The 24,696-nt window shown below is 41.7% G+C and overlaps 1 protein-coding gene across 20 annotated transcripts in view; it reads right to left on the bottom strand.

The window, feature by feature from the left end:
• The window catches only part of nrxn3a (neurexin 3a), a 488,613-nt gene that overhangs the window by 53,678 nt on the left and 410,239 nt on the right, over positions 1 to 24,696 (bottom strand). For all 20 annotated transcript variants that reach the window (XM_046308247.1, XM_046308250.1, XM_046308262.1 and 17 more), the window contains 2 exons: positions 10,467 to 10,556; positions 8,452 to 8,759 (listed from right to left, as the gene is read on the bottom strand). In XM_046308247.1, the coding sequence (XP_046164203.1) occupies positions 8,452 to 8,759; positions 10,467 to 10,556 (398 nt within the window). The remainder of the gene's footprint in view (positions 1 to 8,451; positions 8,760 to 10,466; positions 10,557 to 24,696) is intronic.

The following is a 24,696-nucleotide window of genomic DNA, read 5'->3' as shown; positions in this document are numbered from 1 at the left end:
GAGAGGAGGGACAAATAATGAAATAATGATGAAATGAGCATAACAAAATTGTAAAAATGTAAGGAAGTCATGAAGTGCGGAGGACTGACGACAGGTGCCAGTTTTGCGTTTGTTTCCTCTCATTAATGGGATGCAACTGAAGCAAATGTAGCTCAATTGAATCTTGTGGCCTAATATGTTTTCCTATCGTTATTTATTTTTCTCATTACGGAATCCGCTCTCACCACTTTGAAGAACATGATCTTGCATTGACACTGCCATCTCAAAGGAATGACTGTAGCATGTCGTAACGGTATTGTATTTGGCGTATTTGCGCGCACCCATGTTCCATAATGTTGTCATGGAAAAAATTCATATTGTTTCCAACTACCAACCAGCAACTGTACTGTAAATCTGGCTGCATATTGAACATTGAGAGTGCTGAAAGGCCAGTCTTTTTGGCAAGTGAAAGGAGTGATAAGGACTGGAATGTTAGTTAAAAATACTGGTACTGAGACTAGGTTGCCTCTGCCAAGACAATAACCCCAAGCACACATCAAAATCCCAAAAGAACTGGTTAATTGTCCACAAAAATCAACATTTTGCAATGACCATCTCAGTCTCCAGAAGCACAGATGAAGGATATCAAGGATCTGGAAATATTCTGTATGTAGGACTAGTCTAAGATCCCTCCCAATGTGTTCACCAAAAAAGGCTTAGTGTCCTTATCCTTGCAAAGGGAGGGTGCAAGAGTATTGAAAACAGGGGAGGCAATCATTTTGACCCCTATCTTTTAAAAAAACATTACTTGTCAAACAAATTCTCCTACTCTGAGCAATTGTATTAGTAAAAAAGTATATAATTTTTCATTTTTTTTGAGCATACAATATCGATCAGCATTTGTATTATTTACTATACAGTATTTTTTTCTCATCTTCATCAGGGGATCAATAATTCCGGACCGCACTGTGTAAATAGACACACACACTCTCCCCCAGAAATGCCACTTCAGACACTGAGGAGCACAATTAGATTACCTGCAAACTGTGACGGACAGCTTGTTTACCCATCCTGTTTGCTCAAATTAAGACGAGCGAAAGCAAACATGACTGTAAGGGCCACTTTGTGTGGTGTGTGTGTAGTAGCAGCTTGTTGACCTAGCCTACTGTTGAGACCTAGCCTACTTTAATGAGAATCCCCCTGCCATTTCCACTACACTGACACACACACCACTAACTAACCCCACACAGAGGTATACCATAGGCTTACAGTTTTGTAGTACTGCTATACATGCCTTCTACAGACATGAGTAGTGAGATGGGGAGTATATGAGTACATTGATTGAAGGCCACTCAACCCACTGACCAGACGGCCTCTCTCTCTCTCTCTCTCTCTCTCTCTCTCTCTCTCTCTCTCTCTCTCTCTCTCTCTCTCTCTCTCTCTCTCTCTCTCTCTCTCTCTCTCTCTCTCTCTCTCTCTCTCTCTCTCTTCATTTCTAATCTGTCTCTATCGCTCTCTCTACGAGCTCCGCAAATCCTTTAGAGACGCAAAAAGACAATACAGACTCAAACTTAAATTGATGCTCGACAACTCAGACTTGCGTCGCATGTGACAAGGACCACAGCTTTCTAAACCTCCCATCCATATAGAAATGAAAGATTAAATAAAATGTCCTCGGGATCTATATAAGTGGAACGAATTGTGCTAAGAGAAACGGAAGAAGCTACAGTTCATGAGGAAGTTTAAGTAATGGTCTGTAATGGTAATGTTCCACCCTCTGCAACTGGATCTTGGAATTCCTGATGACCAGACCACAGGTTGTGAAGATTGGCAACAACACCTCCTCCACACTGACTCTTAACACAGGGGCCCCCCAGGGGTGTGTCTTCACTGTTAAGCCACGACTGCGTGGCTTTGCACGACACCAACGCCATCATCAAGTTATGTTGACGACACTATGGTTGTAGGCCTGATAACCAACAACGAAGAGTAAGGGAGCAGGTAAGTGAACTGGCATTGTGGTGTCATGACAACAACCTCTCCCTCAACATTAGCAAAACAAAGGAGTTGATTGTTGATTTCAAGAAGCAGAGGAGTGAACATGCCCCAATCCACATCAATGGGACTGCTGTAGAGAGAGTCACGGGTCCTCTCCAAATACTACCGCTGCACCATCGAGAGCGTTTTGACCGGTTGCGGCCTGGTACAGGAATTGCTCTGTCCATGACCGCAGGGTAGTGAAGGCGGCCCAGTACATCACTGGGACCGTGTTCCCACCCATCCAGGATATCTACCTGAGGTAGGCACGCAGCATCATCAAGGACCCCTCACACCCCCTGCCTTACTGTCGGGCAGACTGTATTGGAGCATGAGGTCTGTTACCAACAGCCTCAGAGACAGTTCCTATCTACAAGCCATCAGACTGCTGAACACTTGAACTGGACTAACCAGCTGCTCTGGTTCTTTGCACCTTAGCACTCATGCACTCACTCATTCACACATACATTCACTAACAAAACATTAAGAACGCATGCTCTTTCCATGACATAGACTGACCAGGTAAATACAGGTGAAAGCTATGATCCCTTATTGATATCGCTTGTTAAATCCACTTCAATCAGTGTAGATGAAGCGGAGGAGACTTAAGAGGAGGATTTTTAAGCCTTGAGACATGGATTGTGTATGTGTGCCATATGTGGGCCTTTGAATGGGGTATGGTAGTAGGTGCCGGGTGCACCGGATTGTGTCAAGAACTACAATGCTGCTGGGTTTTTCACGTTCCTGTGTGTATCAAGAATGGTCCACCACCCAAAGGACATCCAGCCAACTTGACACAACTGTAGGAAGCATTGGAGTCAACTCGCTTTCAACACCTTCTAGAGTCCATGACCTGACGAATTAAGGCTGGGGGGTTGCAACTCAATATTAGGAAGGTGTTCCTAATGTTTGGTTTACTCCGTGTACATGCATGCTATACACACATGACAACTGCTGCTACCAGATGCTTATTTTACTGCTCAATTTATACACTTACCCCCCATCCACTTCTTCCCCAATACACGTGTAAATATTGGACTAAATTGTGCCTTCCTGTATTATATTTATGCTAAAACGTTTATTATATTCTATTGAGCCATTTACTTTATGTTCATATTCTTATCTTTTCTTATTTCTTATTGTTTGTCGAGAAGGAACCTGCAAGTAAGCATTTTGTTGGTTGATGTATACCATGCATATCCCGTACATATGGCTAAACCTGAGACTCTCTCTCATCGTTCCTTTGTCTGTTTTCTTTTCTGCTCTTTTGATGTACTCTTGTGTTTTGCATATAATTTGCCTGCAGTCCCATCCAGAGAAAACAGGGTTAGGTTTGTGATGCTTGACTGAGTTACGGTAAGATCAGCTCTGTGTTCCTTTCACAGGTAAAGAGGATACTCCCACACCCTTCTGAGAGGAGTACTAATAAAACACTAGCCAATTAGAATGTGACCAAACCTGCCTTGTTTCATTACAAAATGTTGTAATTGTAAAGAATTCAGTTCCCAGCAATAGGTCTATCTAGGTCTATGTATACTGAACAAAAATATAAACGCAACATGCAAAGTGTTGGTCCCATGTTTCATGAGCTGAAATAAAATTTCCCAGAAATGTTCCACATGCACAAAAAGCTTATTTATCTAAAATGTTGTGCACACATTTGTTTACATCCCTGTTAGTGAGCATTTCTCTTTGTCAAAATAATCCATCCACCTGACAGGTGTGGCATTTCAAGAAGTGGATCATTACACAGGTGCACCTTGTGCTGGGGTCAATAAAAGGCCACTCTAAAATATGTTTTTTTGTCACACCACACAATGCCACAGATGTCTCAAGTTTTGAGGGAGCGTGCAATTGGCATGCTGACTGCAGAAATGTCCACCAGAGCTGTTGCCAGAGAATATAATATTAATTTCTCTACCATAAGCCTCCTCCAGCGTTATTTTAGAGAATTTGGCAGTACATCAACCAGCCTCACAACCGCAGTCCAAGTGTAACCATGCTAGCCAACGACCTTACATCCGGCTTCTTCACCTGTGGGATCAGCTGAGACCAGCCACCCGGACAGCTGATGAAACTGAGGAGTATTTCTGTCTGTTATGAAGCCTGTTTGTGGGGAAAAACTCATTCTGATTGGCAGGGCCGTGCTCCCAAGTGAGTGGGCCTATGACCTCCCAGGTCCACCCATGGCTGCGCCCCCGCCCAGTCATGTGAAATCCATAGATTGTTTATATTTCTGTTCAGTATAGTTCTAGATTTCATTCACCTTATAGACTTAACATGGGTAAAACATCAGGGTGTAGTTAAACATTCACAAAAGCCTTTCTAGGAACAATGTACTGCTCTACAGTAGCTGTGCTCTGCGCCGAGAAAGGCTTGTGGCGCTAGCTAAAGCTGAGCTCGCGTCATTCAACATTAGCCCCTCCATACTGTATGTCAAAGTCTCTCTGTGGAGAGTTATGGCTTTAATATCATGACCACTAGCCAGGTCCATTTGTTCTCGGGGGCACCTATGAAATGGTCATCGTGATTATGTTTTTACTCAGCCACAGACTTTTATTGGCTCCAAGCTGAAAAGTGTTTGTAAAGCATTTTGATTTAGATGGCCAGAGAGAGAGAGAGAGAGAGAGAGAGAGAGAGAGAGAGAGAGAGAGAGAGAGAGAGAGAGAGAGAGAGAGAGAGAGAGAGAGAGAGAGAGAGAGAGAGAGAGAGAGAGAGAGAGAGAGAGAGAGAGAGAGAGAGAGAGATGGAGGTCAGTTGGAATGAAGATGCTTTTAGAGTTTTTGGAGGGGACACATACAGTATACTAAGACACAAATGTAATCCTGACATCACATGCAGTGCCTTCAGAAGGTATTCAGACACCTTGACTTTTTCCACATTTTGTTACGTTACAGCCTTATTCTAAATGGATTAAATAAATAAAAGTCCTCATCAATCTACACACAATACCCCATAGTGACAAAGTAAAAACAGTTTTTTAGGAATGTTTACAAATTTCTTAAATAAAAAAAATTGAAATACCTTATTTACGTTACCTTTTAAGACCCTTTGCTATGAGACTCGAAATTGAGCTCAGGTGCATCCCGTTTCCATTGATCATGCTTGAGATGTTTGGAGTCCACCTGTAGTAAATTCAATAGTTTGGACATGATTTGGAAAGGCACACACCTTTCTATATAATGTCCCACAGTTGACAATGCATGTCAGAGAAAAAACCAAGCCATGAGTTTGAAGGAGTTGTTTGTAGAGCTCTGAGACAGGATTGTGTCGAGGCACACATCTGGGGAAGGGTACCAAAACAATTCTGCAGCATTGAAGGTCTACAAGAACACAGTGGCCTCCATCATTCTTAAATGGAAAATGTTTGGAACCACCAAGACTCTTCCAGAGCTGGCTGCCCAGCCAAACTAAACAATAGCGGGAGAAGGGCCTTGGTCAGGCAGATGAACAAGAACCCGATGGTCACTCTGACAGAGCTCCAGAGTTCCTCTGTGGAGATGGGAGAACCTTCCAGAAGGACAACCATCTCTGCAGCACTCCACAAATCAGGCCTTTATGTTAGAGTGGCCAGACGAAAACCACTCCTTAATAAAAGGCACATGACAGCCAGCATGGTGCCAAAAGACTCTCAGACCATGAGAAACATTATTCTCGGGGCTGATGAAACAACGATTGAACTCTTTGGCCTGAAGTGTCACGTCTGGAGGAAACCTGGCACCATCCCTACGGTGATGCATGGTGGTGGCAGCATCATGTTGTGGGGATGTTTTTCAGGGACTGGGAGACTAGTCGGGATCGAGGTAAAGATCAATGGAGATATCCTTGATGAAAACCTGCTCCAGAGCGCTCAGGACCTCAGACTGGGGCGAAGGTTCACTTTCCAACAGGACGACAACCCTAAGCACACAGGAAATACAATGCAGGAGTGGCTTCGGGACAAATCTCTGAATGTCCTTGAGTGGCCGAGCCAGAGCCCGGACTTGAATCAGATCGAACATCTCCAGAGAGACCTGAAAATAGCTTTGCAGCAATGCTCCCCATCCAACATGACATAGATTGAGATGATCTGCAGAGAATGGGTGAAACTCACCAAATACAGGTGTGCCAAGGTTGTAGCGTCCTACCCAAGAAGACTAGATGCTGTAATCACTGTCAAAGGTGCTTCAACAAAGTACCAAGTAAAGGGTCTAAATTCTACTTTTTTTCTTTCATAAATTATCCAAAACTTAAAAACAATTATTTTTGCTTTGTCATTATGGGTTATTGTGTGTAGATTGATAAGGGGCATTTTTTTAATACATTTTAAAATAAGGCTGTAACGTAAGAAAATGTGGAAAGAGTCAAGAGATTTGAATACTTTCCTAATGCACTGTATGTCCAATCTGTCCTCCCATTTTGTTATTATAATATAAATAGAGAATATATTAATATACTGAACAAACATATAAACACAACATGTAAAGTGTTGGTCCCATGTTTCATGAGCTGAAATAAAATATCCCAGAAATTTTCCATAAAAGCTTATTTCTCTCTGAGTTTGTGTACAAATTTGTTTCTATCCCTGTTAGTGAGCATTTCTCCTTTGCCAAGATAATCCATCCACCAGACAGGTGTGGCATTTCAAGAAGCTGATTAAACAGCATGATCATTACACATGTGCACCATGTGCTGGGGACAATAAAAGGCCACTCTAAAATGTTTGTCACACAACACAATTCCACAATGCGTGTAATTGGCATTCTGACTGCAGGAATGTCTACCTGTACCGTTGCTAGAAAATTGTTTTAGAGAATTTGACAGTACATCCAACCGGCCTCACAACCGCAGTCCACGTGTAACCATGCCAGCCATCGACCTCCACATCTGGCTTCTTCACCTGCGGGCTCGTCTGAGACCAGACCAGGACAGCTGAGGTGTATTTCCTCCCTTTTGTGGTGAAAAACGAATTCTTATTGGCTGGGTCTGGTTCCCCAGTGGGTGGGCCTTTGCCCTCCCAGACCCATCCATGGCTGTGCCCCTGCCCAGTTGTGAAATCCACAGATTAAGGCCAAATTAATTTATTTGAATTGATTGATTTCTTTATATGAACTGTAACTCAGTAAAATAATTGAAATTGTTGCATGCTGCATTTATATTTTTGTGCAGTATAAATTAATATTTAATATTTTCATGTGTAATATTAATATAATATTTGATAGATGTCCAGTAGATAATGAATGGGGAAAGTCTGGTATATGCCCCACTTACCTGTAAATCAAAGCACCCATAACCACACCTGGGCCTAAACAAACCATCCCAACTGACACCTGATACAGTGGCTGGCTGTGCTAGAAAGCATGCAGGGCTTTGTACACAATGGTTTGCATAATATGAAAAACACCTAGCGCACCTGAACACACCATTGTCACACAAGTGTGACAATAACTCTCTCTGTGTTTCCCAGAAACAGAACGAACAGACACAGAACTCGGTTCAAATACTTCACTTCTCTTTTTTTCGACCTGCACTCTTGGAGCTCGGAACATATGAATTTCACTGTGCCCTGCGATTACATCCGCGACCCTGTGCATGTGACTAATAAACGTATCTAATCTAATCATCTAATCTAACACTATTTGAAATCTTTCAGAATCATTGAGTGTTTGCCTGCCTGGAGTGTCAAATGGATGGGGTTTTATGTTTTGTGACTATTCTAATAGTCCATTAAACCAGGCAAGCTCAATTAAGCACAAAATAACGTATCTGAATAATCAAAAATAGTATTTGAACCCATAGGTCCGACAGACATGTAGGTTTTCCAGAGTTTTCCCTTTCCTGGCCTCATTTATCTATAAAAATATAAAAACATCTCGTAAAAAAGATGGTATTTGGGCTATGTGGTTATTTGTAGTGTAAAACAGGCAGGCAGAGAATATGAAGGGCTTTAGGCTAATTTCTCCATCTAAACCACAGGGTCTCTGAGCGTGCCTCTGTCTCTGGGGAGAAGATGGGGCTGTCGTGGTCCTCCACACACAGCTGTTCAGGGGACATGTATGGAGCACATATAGTATACGTTGGTATGTGGCTGGTAATCTCTATGCTGTTGATATGGCCGTATGCATGTATTCTCAGGTTAGCATGACATCATCTGTATATCTCCTGTGACATGTTCATTGAGATTTTGTGTATGCCAATGGTGGTCCAATTTGTAAGTCGCTCTGGATAAGAGCGTCTGCTAAATGACTTAAATGTAAATGTAAATGTGGTATCCACATTAATACCTGAAACACTTACATGGGTGTCTTGATTTGTCAAAGGAACGCCCAGCAACCCTCATCACCAATGAAAATTCTAACCATACCCTCCTCTCTCAAGATCTACCTCACCCTATCATACACCAACTCCACCCAATGATATCCCCCCTCTCCTCTCCTCCCTGTCCCCAGGCCCTACCTGTATGGTGGGAGAGGAGCGGTGCTTGCGGGTGGTGGTGGTGGACATGGTGGTGGTGGTCTCAATAAAGGTGGTGGACATCTCGGGGGGCTGGGCGGTGGTGCGAGCCGACCCGGCCACAGAGGGCACGTCGCCTACCAATCGGACACTGCCGTTGATCTTGATGTTGGGGTTGCCCTCGGCAGCCATGTTGAGGACCTTGAGGCCGTTGTAGTAGAGGCCGGACAGCTGACCCTGGAAGGGCCGACTGCGGTCGCTGCCACCGATGGTGACTGTGGCCTGGGTGTTGAATATCGTTAGCTGACGACCTAAAGGATGGAATCAGACAGAGGTCATTCACATCAAGGAACAACAAGAGATGGAGTAGGAAAATAAGGTCTGTTTTTTAAATTCAATATCCAAACTGTTCTTGAAATGGGAGGAGATGTTGGTTGACTCAAAGATCCGGCTTCATATGATAAATGTTGGTCTGCCATGACCTCATTGTGTGTGTGTGTGTGTGTGTGTGTGTCTGTGTGTGTGTGTGTGTGTGTGTGTGTGTGTGTGTGTGTGTGTGTGTGTGTGTGTGTGTGTGTGTGTGTGTGTGTGTGTGTGTGTGTGTGTGTGTGTGTGTGTGTGTGTGTGTGTGTGTGTGTGTGTGTGTGTGTGTGTGTACGTCACTATGTGCACTTATAAGTCCTTGACAATCAAAAGGTCCTTACAGTATATTGTCGAGGTCACTATGAGGTCGGTTGTAAAAACCTTTACGGTGAAACTATAAAGAAAGGTCAACTGAAGAGGCTATAACTAGCCTGGGCCCAGGGAGCTAACCCCAAATATACAGGGTCAACACGTCTGGCTACAAGGGTGATGTCTCCCAGGATGGATTCACTGTAGAAAGGTCATCATGTTGTTAGCCGTAATTACAAGATTACGGGTTGTGATCTGAGGCTGAGGGAGGAGAGGAGAGAGGAGGACGGAAAGGAGGAGAAAAGGTCAAAGCTTTATGTCTGTCTCCCCAAACTGGCCCTTTGGGGCAGCCTCTGATCAGCTGCATCTAATAAGGCTAGAGCTAATGCCATAGCTAAGAAGACAAAGACTGGGGTAGGGACGAATGTTTAAAAGGCTAGGGCAAATGCTTAAGCCTGAAAGCAGAGAAAGGAACTGATGTCTAAAAAGCTAGGGCTAAGGCCAAAGGTATACATCAGGAGGGCAGGAATCTGAAAGAGAAAAGCAGTACACGAAAAGAGGTTGTCGAGTTTCAAATGGGAAAAATTATTGCCAAATGGATATTTACAGTAATATCACCGACATAACATCTTGAATAAGTGTATATTTGTAACCTAAAACAACAAAAAATGAATAATATTACAAATTGTAAAATTCAACTTAGCAAGTATTGAGTAAAATGTTGAGCTGTTAGAAAATTGTTTACCCAGTTTAATGCAATCATTCTCCAATGCCATCAACATAGAATTCTGGTTACAGAATTAATAAATGAAAAAATGATTGTACATCAAATGATTATTAACTGACTCAACATTGTAGATGTACAAAAGCATATTGATTCATGCATTAGGTGACTACTTGCATTTGAAATTGCATTCAAGTTTAAATGGGTGTTAAAGGGACTTTAAGGAGATACTTGAGCTTTGTTATTTCTGTTTTATCGTAAAGCTAATTTTAGAAGGATTCAAGATGTAGAGTACATGAAATAATCTTTTCATGTGTAATATGAGATAGGATGGAATATTATCTTCAATAGCAGTCCCTTTAACTGAGTAGAATGATTATGAATTATCAACTATCATGAGACTTACTTGGGTAATTAAATTGGGTACCAAAAAATCTAATCAAATGTATTCGAATTGAGAAATAAAATGAGGTTAGGAAGTTATTAGTTCATGCTAAAATCATATTTTAAAGTAATAAAATAAATTCAAAGTATCAGTTCAGCAGGCAAATGCAAAAATAAAAAGTTAAATGTTGAGCTCAATAGAAGAGAATTTAAAAGTTAGAAGTTGTGTTAAGGTTACCTTTCTCTTGTAGCCAGTCCACTACTGGCCGGGCGTATTTCAATGGGAATTTCTTAGTGGCAATTTCAAGGCGTTCATTATCGGTTGTCGCTGTTTAAAGTTTAAAAAACATGTAAAACATTTTAGAAAACAGTTTGCATTTGGCATCCGGAATTTTAACACAATTTAAACACATGCTCACGTCAAACTATTGTTTTCGTTTTCATGCAAAAATGTTAAACCTAGAATTGATGTCTTGTTTATGAAATGGGCGAAGTGTTAAGAGTAAAGTATTAACAAATAGAGGTCATTTGCTGCTCTGCTGGTTTTCACGAGGCTTTACTAACAGGCGACAGAAGAACCACTATATTTCTGGCATTCAATTCATTTAAACATTGACAAAGATATTTAGAGCCATCATAAAAACCAGCATTTGTTTTTCTCATGGGATGTAGTTGTATTCAAGTATCTTATTAAATAAATAATAAGATACTTGAATAATAAACAACCCTTCCAATGCACATGCAACATGCAACCATTTTATACTATTAGGACACAGTTCATGGGCATTAAGGTGGACTTCAAATCCAACATTAAGAACACAAAATAGGAGTAAAGCTGTGATAATAGCAATTTTCACTGGACAACATTTGCTTTTTCTTCCCCAGAAACCAGTTCACCTCAGTAGTCAAAGAAGGTTTAGTGTGTGTGCATGTGCGTGCATGGGCGTGTGCATGCGTGCATTTACACACCATACTGGGAAACAGGGAAAGGCCTTGGGGGTAAATGGAGGTGGAACAGTAGGGGTGGCAAAGGAATAGGGTTGAATATGCTTTTGGATGTTTTAGGATGGGTATGCTGTTGGTGTAGAAACGCCTGCTGTTTCCACACCAGAGTCAAGTCGTGATGGGAGACAAGTAACCCCTATGGGGAGACACGCTGCCACAGGGTAGGAACCAAGGAAACCAAGGTAGGAACCAAATTCCAGGACCCCAAAGAGACAGGGGTACCTTAGGGCCCACCCAAAGTGAGAACCCCTACCACGTATCCCTTACCTCCTTTTCGATCCCCTAAAAAGAGACCTTATTTCAGCCTTCTGCAAAGATAGAGAGACAGCAGGTAGCTGAGTGTGTGAGTGTGTGTGTCTGCACGAGTCCACGTGTGTGTCTGTGTGTGTGTTTCATGCTCTTTACCCTGCCTGCAGTATGTTTGCTGCTCTGCAGGGGCCTTATTTCTAACTGCTGCATAAATTTCACACAATTTCTGCACGCGCCATTTCTGAAAAGTCTGCGCAAGTAAACACATATTGAGATGTTATAAATGCCGTAAAATGTATGCCATTCAAATTCATGTTTGCCGCTATAAACCAGACCTGTCGAAAACTGTGCACGCGTGAATGAGACATTAAAACTGGTGCCAATAACTCCCTTTATCTGCTGTACAATTTAGTAGTTGGCAGAATGTTTTCATCTTTAGCAGTAATTTATGCTGTATCTGGAAAAGGACTGTGTCAGTTTTTGAATGAGAAAACAATGGCAAATTGTCATGGACCTGTCAACAGAACGTTTGAATTCAACAATGTTTTTTCGAACGACTTTCCCCCCCCAACCTAAACATGGTGGACTGTCACTGACCGCAAATTCTAAAACATTGCAGGGCAGGCTACTAAAAAAAACACATTTTGTTTGTACTTGACTTTTTAATTGATTTTTTATAGTACTACTGATATTCATTACTGCATTGTTGGGAAAGAGCAAGCAAAAAAGGCATTTCACTGTAATTGTGCGTGTGACAATAAAAACTTGATAGATACTTCAATGTAAAAGATCAGCTGTTAAATTCGACTGTATACCGGTATTATAAACCACGCGGCCTACGATATTGCAAAACTTGAAATGCAAATAGCCTATCTCTTCACTAGGCTACTAGGCCCAATTAACTGAGAGATGCACATGGTAATTTGTTGTGTGGCTCCTTCCCTAACATGAACCCGTCGTGGCCAGAAAAGGTGAGGAATATATTCTGCAATGGCTATGAAAATCAAATAGGAAAAATATTCCTATGTCTAATTATAAGATTCCTACGTCTAATTATAACACATAGATCTGAACTCTTCTTGCTAATGGCAAAATGCTGCAGTCTTGTAAATATGTTATCCTGTTTTCATTTATGTATGAATAAGCAATTTCGTCAAATCCCCCATTTGCACAAAATACTTACTTTCCAGCTTGAAATACAATATTTCAACCACTAGCAGATCGGCATACACATGGTCTGAAGGTTTGCGTGAAATTTGATGCACGCATATTTTGGGATATATTTCGTACTTACGCAAGGTTTATAAATAAGGCCCCAGATATTGTCAAATTTGCTTTACAAATTAAATAGATCCTTCCCAGGCACTAAAATAGCATCAGTTCCATAGATGTCACCTTTCATTGGTGTTACTGTCTGAAGACTGACAGCATTTCAAGATATAGAACAAAGAAAAAAATCTCACAAAAGCTCTGACGAAGGCCTTGAGGCCGATACTTAAAGCTTCTTAAAGAGCAGTGACACTATCAAGAGCAATGTGCGGGTTTCTTCTTCTTTTTTTTCTCAAGATAAAGAACAAAAAGAAAGATGGAGTAAGACATTATGGATGCCTCTATACTTATTGCATGATGCAGTTTATATTTGCATCAGTTACTGTCAAATCAGGAGGCATATCATTTCCATAATGATTCATTCACCCAATCACCCTTGTGATTGCTATGGAAAGCAATCTTATGCCTGGACTGTGGTGTGTGTGTGGGTCTGTGTTTATCTCTCACTCTCTATCAGTCCTGCTCACCATCCCACACTTCCTCTCTCTATTACCACTCTCTTAATTCTATATGCTTACATCTAAAATTCTCTCTTTCTTCCCCTAACATTTCCTCCCTGAGTGGAACCACTGACAGAATTCATTTGCACAGGGCTCTCTGACTCTCCCAGAGGGCCGTCTCGCTCTCTCCCTCTCCCCTTCCAACTCTATCCCCCCTCCCCTCTCTTCACTCTCCTTGATGCTGACTGCCTAGCTCAATGGAAATAGGAGCCTCCTTCTGGAAGATTTCCCCTCAGTATCTCTAAGAGACAATGGCATTCCGGGTCCTTTATCTGGCCATCCGCACTGCTCTCATTTAAATCACAGGATTAGACGCCTGGCTCACACTGAAAGGCTTATCTCTCCCCCCTTCCCTCCATCCCTTCCTCCCTCCATCCCTCCATTCCCCGCGGCCCCCAGTAGAGATTTATAGGGGCGGGAGATTCTGTTTTCGATAGCAGTAATTGTATTTGGCTTGTAGGGTACACAAGTATTTATCCACGACACCATTACCTTAAATCCTCTGCAGATAAAGGTGGCCCAAGGTGTTTCTTATCCAATCACACCACCTCTCTCTATCGTTCACTCCCTCTCTTTCTCTTTCTCTCTCTCGGTCTTTGAGAAAACGTATGTGTTATCAGGTTTTCTGAAAGTGACAGAGTTGGGTCCATGTTGTGAACTGCTCTGCAGTGCGTAAGGCAGCATCTAGGGTCTCCCATGGACCACCGTCTTTCTGTTCTCCTCCCCACAGACACAGAAGACTTCTTGGATCATGGACACGCTTTCCCAATACCGAGAAGAGAGAGGAAAGTCCCCGGGCACGGTAGATTCCTCCTTATCATCTCCCAGATGGAGCCATAGGCCAACATACCTATCAATCAACCCAATCACTCCTGATAGGAGGTCAATTCTCCGTACTTATCAAGTTCTGAGACGCCGGCTTGATGTCTTTTGCCAGTCAAAGGGGAGGAGCTGGCCTCAGAGGCAGGCTATAGCGTTCTGCTCCCTCGTCTCCATTGTGTGTCGAGCCAGTTGCAGAAAGCTAGAGGGAAAATAAACCTGCGACGGAGTGGCTGTCACAGGGTGGCTCAGACGATACGCAGCCTCATTCATATGAAACAGGGGGCCTGTGCAAATGAAAGCAATCATCCTCAAACACACCGTGTGTCTTTTGAATGCAGCTCCTGATAAGCTAGGAGGAGGTGCTGCTTTCTCAAGGCAATTTGCTGCAGAGTATTTCTTCTCTTTCTCTTTTCTCCATTCCTCTCTTCTCCACAACAAGCGTGACTCTGGTAATCGATTCCTATCTCTCTAGCTATTAGGGTTGGGAAATATCCAGATTTCCATGCCTTCATACTGTTCCTGTACCATCCCGGGATATAAGGTATTACCCGCAGTGCACACAAGGGGGAACTATTTCTTTCTAAGCGTAATGTTTTTTAAATAATAATAATTATGGTAACAAATGCAAACAAAGTACTAGCAAATTCCCATTGTTGATGCTAGCTAAATGATAACAAGCCTAAGCGAACATAAACTAACTGCAAGGACAGACACCCCAGCTCCTCAGCTGCTTAAGGGAACAGCTTCATAATGAAAAAAATAATACAACAGACGAAATTAAGAACGCGATCTGCTTTATCTATTAACCTAGTGCACAAGTTGACTGCATGTGTTTATTTTAAAATAACAATTATCGATGGTTTCGAAAATCATAAAGTGGGCATTTTAAAATACCCCGGTATATGTTATATACAGTATACCGCCCAAGCCTACTAGCTATACCTCACGGACAAGAAAACTCAAGGGCAATGAACCACTGTTTGGAGTACTACCTGAACGGAACGAGTGGTTCTGAATAGAATACTGAAAAACTCTAAAGGGAGAGAAGGAAGGAACATTGTTAAGGTTCCCTATTAAAGTTAGTTATTGGGACATTTTATTTATTGAACTTTTATTTAACTAGGCAAGTCAGTTAAGAACAAATTCTTATTTACAATGAGGGCCTACACCGGCCAAACCTGGACGATGCTGGGCCAATTGTACGCCGCCCTATGGGACTCCCAATCACGGCCGGTTGTGATACAGCCTGGATGTGACCTGATCAGGACAACTGACACTGGCTACATGACAGTCTTTTGCAGTAATATAGTCCTGAAAAGCCTTACTTATCTCTGCACCCTAAAATTTATGAACAGACTTTTCTTCTCCGTAATCTCTATTCTTACAAATTGCTGTCATCGCTTTTTGACATGATAAAGTGTCATAATTAAGTGCTCAAAATTCTTCCTCGGAAGCTGTCCCTCTGCACCCTCCTTTCCCACCGACTACCCCGCCGGCATCTTAGCATGCAGACCATGGCTGAGCTGAAAAAGTGTTTCTCTAAGCTAGTTCCTGTGGGATTACAACACATCATATCTGCATGGCTGGCTCCCATAAGTGAGATGGAACTCTGTAGGGGGAACTTAGACCAGGTAGAGTTTGGCATACTTCAACATAGCGGTCTTGGCCCTTCGAGTAAAGCCTGTGTGTCTATGTATGCCGATGACTCCACATTATACACGTCAGCTACAACCGCAAGTGAAATCACTGCAACACTTAACAAGGAGATGCAGTCAGTTTTAAAACAGGTGGTTTATAATAAGCTAGTCCTAAATATATCAAAACTAAAAACATTGTATTTGTGACAAATTCTTCACTAAACACCAAATCTCATCTAAATCTTGAAATTAATAAGGAGGCAATTGAGGAGACTAAACTGCTTGGAGTAACCATAGATTGCAAACTGACATACTGATGCAACGGTAGCTAAAACGGGGAGAGGTCTGTCCATGATAAAGCGCTGCTCTGCTTTCTTGACATCGCAATCAACAAAACAAGTCCTACAGGCCTTAGTTTTATCACACCTGGACTACTGCCCAGTTATATGGTAAAATGCCAAAAGGAAGGACGAAGGCAAATTACAGTTAGCCCAGAACAGAGCGGCACATCTGGCCCTTAAATGTACACAGATGGGCAATATCAATAACATGCAGGTCAATCTCTCCCGGCTCAAAGTAGAGGAGAGATTGACATGCAACACTACTTGTATTCGTGAGAGGTATTGACGTTTTGAAAGCATCAAACTGTCTGTTCAAACAGCTAACACACTGCTCAGACACTCATACATACCCCACAAGACATACCACCAGGGGTCTCTTCACAGTCCCCAAGTCCAGGACAGACTCTGGGAAATGCACAGTACTACATAGAGCCTTGACTACATGGAACTCTATTCCACAACAAGTAACGCAATAAAATCGGATAAAAAAAAAAAAGAATAAAACAACACTATGCGGACTGTGAAGAGACACACACACACACATATGCACACATACTCTAACACCATTTGGGTTGAGTGCCTTGCTCAAGGGCATATTGACAGATTTTACGCCTAGTCGGCTTGGGGATTTGGGTATTCTGTTTCTTTTGTTTAACATTCAGAAAAAAACACTGTGAAAACACTACGGACACAACAACAAAACAGTGGTCTATTTAAGCCCTATAATTAACTACAATTAAATCGATAATGTGACCCCAAAAGTACAATATCAAAAACCACAGCCAAACAGAGTAAATCATAAGCTAACACCAAGGTAAATCTAGCATCTTTCTAGAACGTCCACATATCTGTGTTCACAATGACAACAACCTTTACCCTGTCAAATGTTAATGTCATAACATGCATTCTCAAAATTGAATGTGCATGTGTATATGTGCGAGATGAGCCCGTCTGTGTCTTTTCCATCATGTGCAGTCAGCAGTTCCAGAGAGATTGTTCACCACACGCCGTCCCTGCAGCTCCCAAAACCACCAAAATGATCCAGTGATTTGACTGCCACACGCGGGGACACGGGCCAGCGTAACCCGGGTAACAGGACAGAACAGCCCAATGGCGGAGGTAATTGACGACCATTTTCCCCGCTGTCGCTGGCTATTACTGACACTGAGGCCTGGAGGGGAGGCTGTGGCAGACATAGGGACATCACCATGCATCACACAGCCTGGATGGAAATGGCCTCACAAAGGCTATCTGATGTTCTTACAGAAGTATACTACACAATATACAGTGAGCTCCAAAAAGTATTGGGACAGTGACACATTATTTGTTGTTTTGGCTCTGTACTCCAGCACTTTAGATAATACAATGACTATGAGGTTGAAGTGGAGACGGTCAGCTTTAATTTGAGGGTATTTTCATCCCTATCGGGTGAACCGTTTAGAAATTACAACACTTTTTGTACATACAGTAGTCCCACCATTTCAGGGGACCAAAAGTATTGGGACAAATTCACTTATACGTGTATTAAAGTAGTAAAACATTTAGTACTTGGTCCCATATTCATAGCACGAAATGACTGCGTCATGCTTGTGACTCTACAAAGTTGTTGGATGCATTTTGTGCTTGTTTTGGTTGTGTTTTAGATTATTTTATGTCGAATACAAATTAATGGTAAATAATGTATTGTGTCATTTTGCAGTCACTTTTACTGTTAATAACAATATAATATGTTTCTAAACACTTCTACATGAATGTGAATAATAATAACAACAAACAGCAAATGCATCCATTTGTCAAGTCAAAAGCTTGATGTAGTCATTGCATGCTATGAATATTGGACCAAATACTTAAAGATGCACAATGCAGAAATCGCTCCGCCACTTTCTGGTTGCTAAAATTCTAATAGTTTGCCTAATTTCAGTTTATGTGACAAAACGCAAGTATAGTGTAGAGAATCATCGTACCATCTAAACCGCTGTGAAATATATTCTTCAAAAGCACTTTTTAAACATTTTCAGTGAAAGACGGAGACGTGAAACTTAAGACCTGGAAGCATAGAAATAGTGCACTTAGAACAGATCTACTGCTTCTTACATGCTGACCAGACTGGACACGTCGCGTGCGCGAGCGTCGCAAATTAAATTTAGAAATCCATGTTATTCAATTATTGCACCCACACTGCTCGCGCGCGCGCCAACGAGCGTCTGCGACAACAAGGGCTAAAATAGAACTCATTCCTATTTCTGACGCAGATCGCGCTGAAAGTCCTGCCTCTCCCATCTCCTCGTTGGTTTATAGAAGCATGTACCCACGTGCCATCTCCTCATTGGTTATACCCACGTGGGTGACTGAAAGACAAACTGTTTTGCCGGTAGTTGTGGGAATAGAATGGAAGTTTAGATGCGATCACCATATAAGTTAAACGATGAAAAGGCCTGGAAGGAGAGTTGACTAGAAACGATTCGGTTGTCCGTTTTATGTGTGGATTAATTGTCGGAGTAGAGGTCCTTGCATTTCAGGTAAAATAACAACTCAATGTTTATATCCCAGGACAAATTAGCTAGCAACAACTGGGTCGTCTGGCTACTACCCAGGTCCCTTCTCCTCGTCCATCCTAATAACCGGTCTGCGTCTCCGAATTCTCCGAAATGGGCTAGCTAAATAGGACAAATTAACGTTAGCTAGCAAGTGGAAGCCAACTAGCTAAATTGCCATACATGTTTAATGATTTTCGACGTGTCCCCAAATTAATGTAATTGGTTCAGAGTTTGTTTTGATATTTTAACCTGCGTGTTGTGATCACGTTTGGTGGGGGGGTGGCGCAATGACAGTGGCAGATCTATAACTTACATTTATATGTGAATTAGGGCAGCTCGCCCAAAAAGTGACATATTGCAGTTTTAACTTTTTACTACTTTAATACACATAATTGAATTTGTCCCAATACTTTCGGTCCCCCAAAATGGGTGGAATATGTACAAAAAGTGCTTTAATTTCGTAACGGTTCACTTGATATGGATGAAAATACCCTCAAAATCACTGTCCCAATACCTTTGGAGCTCACGGGTATACTGCACTTTTATGCTACTACTGAAATATACTGTTGGCAAAATATACAGTCTTGGTATTAAAATGTAAACTTTCCATGGATTTCCTGCAATAAGACAGTATTCCTTATCACCTTAAACATCTGTGAGTGTTGTCTATGGCTGTTTGTTCTGTCCTTCACCCTTCTCTCCAGCTCTCTTTTTCTCTCTTCCTCAATCATTTCTCCCCAGATACCAAGTAACTCATTTGTGCATTCACCTGTCTCCTCCTCCATTGTCCATCTCACCATTTTCTCTCTTGTCTCTTAAATACAGTCTTTACTTTCATAGCTTCCTTTTCTTTGCCATCGCCGGTGAAAAAACTACCTGATCACACACCTGTTCTTTTCTCTTGCAACAGCTTGACTTATTTATACATGCACTCACACCTTTATCTTCCCTGGAGTCAGCTGATCGGGTCTCTGTGAGTTACCCTAACCTCATCTTGCTGAGATATTCAAATCACATGGCACCTGGGTTTATTACAGGTAAGGTGGCCATTGCATTGTGGTGCTCGTTCTCACGCCAACTGCCGTGGTTCTAAACTTCAGTAAGCGATGAGTGCAAATTCTCAGCTGACGGCAAAGTAGTCAAACCTTTCACACGGTGTTACACACACACACACAACTGTAATTTTGCCACTTCATTACTTGACCTTACTTTTAAAAATGCGAGCAACATAGAACAGGTTTATGCTTTCCTGCCAATCAATTACTTTTGAGATTGTGCATAAAGTTGCTGGAACCAGGGAAGAGAAAGAAAGGGAGAGAAAGAAAGAGAGAGAGATGGAGAAACAACTTTTTAAAAGGGACTATGAGAGTAAGGGTGAGTGGACAGGCACAGTACATGCAGTTTGGTCTCAATCAGAATCTTGGCAGTGTTCCAGAATACTCCTGGAAAAGCGCTTGTCATCGGAGAATGGCTCCCGGCCCAAACAGTAATGAAGGTTGTGAGCTCTAGTGTCCCCTCGTTTATGGGTATGTAGGTGTTTCCAGGACAGGTGACACTTTACCTTCCATTTGAGACCACAGACATGGTGGAGAGAGATGAGTCTTTCAAAGATAGCCATAGAAACGAATGTACAGTTGAAGTCAGACGTTTACATACACCTTAGCCAACTAAAATGAAACTCAGTTTTTCACAATTCCTGACATTTAATCCTAGTAGAAATTCCCTTTTTTTAGGTCAGTTAGGGTAACCACTTTATTTTAAGAATGTGAAATGTCAGAATAATAGTAGAGAGAATGATTTATTTCAGCTTTTATTTCTTTCATCACATTCCCAGTGGGTCAGAAGTGTCACGGTTGTCATAAGAATGGGACCAAGGCACAGCGGATATTGAGTTCCACATATTTATTCCAAAAGTGAAACATAAGAGGTGCACATGCACAAACACAGGTGGGAAAAATATCTACTTCAATATGATCCCCAATTGAGACAACGGTTACCAGCTGCCTCTAATTGGGAAATATACATAGAAAACAAACTAGAACACAACATAGAAATATTAAACCAGAATACCCCCTAGTCATGCCCTGATCTCCTACACCATAGAGAAACAAGGGATCTCTATGGTCAGGCCGTGACAAGAAGTTTACATACACTCAATTAGTGTTTGGTAGCATTGGCTTTAAATTGTTTAACTTGGGTCAAACGTTTTGGCTAGGCTTCCATAAGCTTCCCACAATAAATTGGGTGAATTTTGGCCCGTTCCTCCTGACAGAGCTGGTGTAACTGAGTCAGGTTTGTAGGCCTCCTTGCTCGCACACACTTTTTCAGTTCTGTCCCCACATTTTCTATAGGATTGAGGTCAGGGCTTTGTGATGGCCACTCCAATACCTTGACTTTGTTGTCCTTAAGCCATTTTGTCATAACTTTGGAAGTATGCCTGGGGTCATTGTCCATTTGGAAGCGACCAAGCTTTAACCTCCTGACTGATGTCTTGAGATGTCGCTTCAATATATCCAGATAATTTTCCACCTTCATGATGCCATCTATTTTGTGAAGTGCCCCAGTCACTCCTGCAGCAAAGTACTCCCACAACATGATTCTGCCACCCCCGTGCTTCACTGTTGGGATGGTGTGCTTCACTGTTGGGATGGTGTTCTTCGGCCTGCAAGCTTCCCCCTTTTGCCTCCAAACATAACGATGGTCATTACGGCCAAACAGTTGTATTTTTGTTTCATCAGACCAGAGGACATTTGTCCAAAAAGTACGATCTTTGTCCCCATGTGCAGTTGCAAACCGTAGTCTGGCTTTTTTTTTGGAGCAGTAGCTTCTTCCTTGCTGTGAAGCCTTCCAGGTTATGTCGATATAGGACTTGTTTTACTGTGGATATAGATACTTTTGTACTTGTGTCCTCCAGCACCTTCACAAGGTCCTTTGCTGTTGTTCTGGGATTGATTTGCACTTTTCACACCAAAGTACGTTCATCTCTAGGAGACAGAATGCGTCTCCTTCCTGAGCGATGAGACGGCTGCGTGGTCCCATGGTCCCATTTATACTAGCGTACTATTGTTTGTACAGATGAACGTGGTACCTTCAGGCGTTTGGAAATTGCTGACATGGATGAACCAGACTTGTGGAGGTTACAGTTTTTTTCTGAGGTCTTGGCTGATTTCCCCATGATGTCAAGCAAAGAGGCACTGAGTTTGAAAGTAGGCCTTGAAATACATCCACAGGTACACCTCCAATTGACTCAAATGATGTCAATTAGCCTATCAGAAGCTTCTAAAGCTGTGACATAATTTTCTGGAATTTTCCAAGCTGTTTAAAGGCACAGTCAACTTAGTGTATGTAAACTTCTGACCCACTGGAATTGTGATACAGTGAATTATAAGTGAAATAATCTGTCTGTAAACAATTGTTGGAAAAATTACTTGTGTCATGCACAAAATTGACCGAGGTTGTTAACAAGACATTTGTGGATGGTTGAAAAACAATTTTTAAATTGTTTTTTAAACTTCCGATTTAAACCTTATGTAGGATTACGGTAGGTTTAACCTAATCCCATTCTATGAGCCAACATCCACATTGTGGATGGGAGTTTTTCCTAGCCACCGTGCTTCTACACCTGCATTGCTTGCTGTTTGGGGTTTTAGGCTGGGTTTCTGTACAGCACTTCATGACATCAGCTGATGTAAGAAGGATATTATAAATACATTTGATAGATTGATTGATTGTTAAAGGAATACTTTGGGATTTTGGCAATGAGGTCCTAGTTAGCATTGGCTCACAAAACTACCTCTAACTTCCTTCACACTGGACACAGAGACATAAAAATGGTATCCACGGGTTCATCTGACTCTGGAGGAGTAGATAAAGAGCATCACTGCCAAAATCCCGAAGTATCCCTTTAACTATGAGATAATTTAGAACATTAAGTAATTAAGTGAGGATATTAACAAAAATCTCAAGACCCGGGGATCCTTTAAGACATTGTAAACCAATAGCATTCACGGTCGGGTACACTCAAATCCTGTACCAATCTACTAGAAGCAACTTGCTAACTAATGAAATATTGGTGTGTAAAAGTTATCACCACATTTTTTTATCGGAGCTTCGGAGCATAACTTAATTCCCTATGCTTTCTAAAGCCTGAAGCATCTTGTGAAGGAAGAAGTAATATGTGCCCTTCCCTCCCCTGGTAAGAGACTGATAGGTCAGCTATAATAGCTAGGCAATCACAGATTTGGCAAAGAGCAGCCAAGGAGCCATTAAGGATTAATACCTCCAAGCATTAAGAAAATAAAAAGCACAGATGTTTGGTGCCATTACCGCAGAACACCTTGGTCCATTTCCCCGTCTTTAGATTTAATAAGCTTTATGGTCCCCAAGGCGGCACATGAAAAAGTCTCACTTTACAGTTTGCCACTGTAGATGGCTGTAAATGGCTGTTTATGTTAGCATGGCATAAAATGTCTATACTAAAAACACCAGGACAAAGAAAGACGAGACATCCTTTGAGAAAAACAGTGACAATAAGCACTAAACTGTATGGATGAGGTTTGAGGCTGGGGATGTCCTAAAATGGTTCCCGTATCTAGGCCTATGTGAGGTAAGGATTGTCAACCAAATAGATATCTCACAGGACACATTTTAAGACATAGCATAATTACAGTTTTACACATTTAACCCTTATTCCTTACATTTATGATAACCTGATGATTGTGGACTTCAGGAAACAGCAGAGGGAACACCCCCCTATCCAAATCGATGGAACAGTAGTGGAGAGGGTAGTAAGTTTTAAGTTCCTCGGCATACACATCACAGACAAACTGAATTGGTCCACCCACACAGACAGCATCGTGAAGAAGGAGCAGCAGCGCCTCTTCAACCTCAGTACAGGTGCATCAAAGCTGGGACCGAGAGACTAAAAACAGCTTCTATCTCAAGGCCATCAGACTGTTAAACAGCCACCACTAACATTGAGTGGCTGCTGCCAACACACTGACTTAACTCCAGCCACTTTAATAATGGGAATTGATGGGAAATGATGTAAAATATATCCCTAGCCACTTTAAACAATGCTACCTAATATAATGTTTACATACCCTACATTATTCATCTCATATGTATACATATATACTGTACTCTATATCATCTATTGCATCTTTATGTAATACATGTATCACTAGCCACTTTAACTATGCCACTTTGTTTACATACTCATCTCATATGTATATACTGTACTCGATACCATCTACTGTATCTTGCCTATGCCGCTCTGTACCATCACTCATTCATATATCTTTATGTACATATTCTTTATCCCCCTACACTTGTGTAGTTTTGGAATTGTTAGTTAGATTACTTGTTGGTTATTACTGCATTGTCGGAACTAGAAGCACAATCATTTTGCTACACTCGCATTAACATCTGCTAACCATGTGTATGTGACAAATAAAATTTGATTTGATTTGACCCATAAAACCAACTTGTTTCTTACACAACTGTCAACTCGTCCCATATCCTAGATCCTTTTAAACTGCAAATGAACTCAGGGAACCCAGATCCTCGGCAGTACCACAGCTAACTCTTTACATTTTTGTAAACTATATTTAACAGACACTTTATCCAGAGAGCGATGTAAAAAGTCTTCACTACCCATTCATTTGATGGGCCTGCTGTGGCTCATTGTAAGGGTATAAAAGGCCTTGATTCAAGTGCAGACTCTCCCATTAAGCTTTTTCAAATGTAATTTCAAGTCCCCCAGGGCAGTGGCCAAACTAGCAATTAGATTGTAAATGACATTGATATTACAGGAGGGGAGGGAGATCAATGATGGTTGAATTACAGGCTTTACTAATCTGTAAATTAACTGCCAATTTGGGGGAGAGAGGGCTGGATAAAATGCCTAAATGGGCTAATTTCCAACCAAACAGGTACTGACTAGGCTATAGAGTCATCAAGAAGTCCCTATTTAGAAATGAAAGGGTTCTTGTCAAGTGTTGATCAGTGTATGTGATTGTTTGTGTGTGTGTGTGTGTGTGTGTGTGT

The sequence above is a fragment of the Oncorhynchus gorbuscha genome, linkage group LG17 (assembly GCF_021184085.1).
Source record: "Oncorhynchus gorbuscha isolate QuinsamMale2020 ecotype Even-year linkage group LG17, OgorEven_v1.0, whole genome shotgun sequence".
Lineage (NCBI taxonomy): Eukaryota > Metazoa > Chordata > Actinopteri > Salmoniformes > Salmonidae > Oncorhynchus > Oncorhynchus gorbuscha.
The sequence above is the reverse complement of the archived record's forward strand: the minus strand, read 5'-3'. Positions and strand labels throughout refer to the sequence as shown.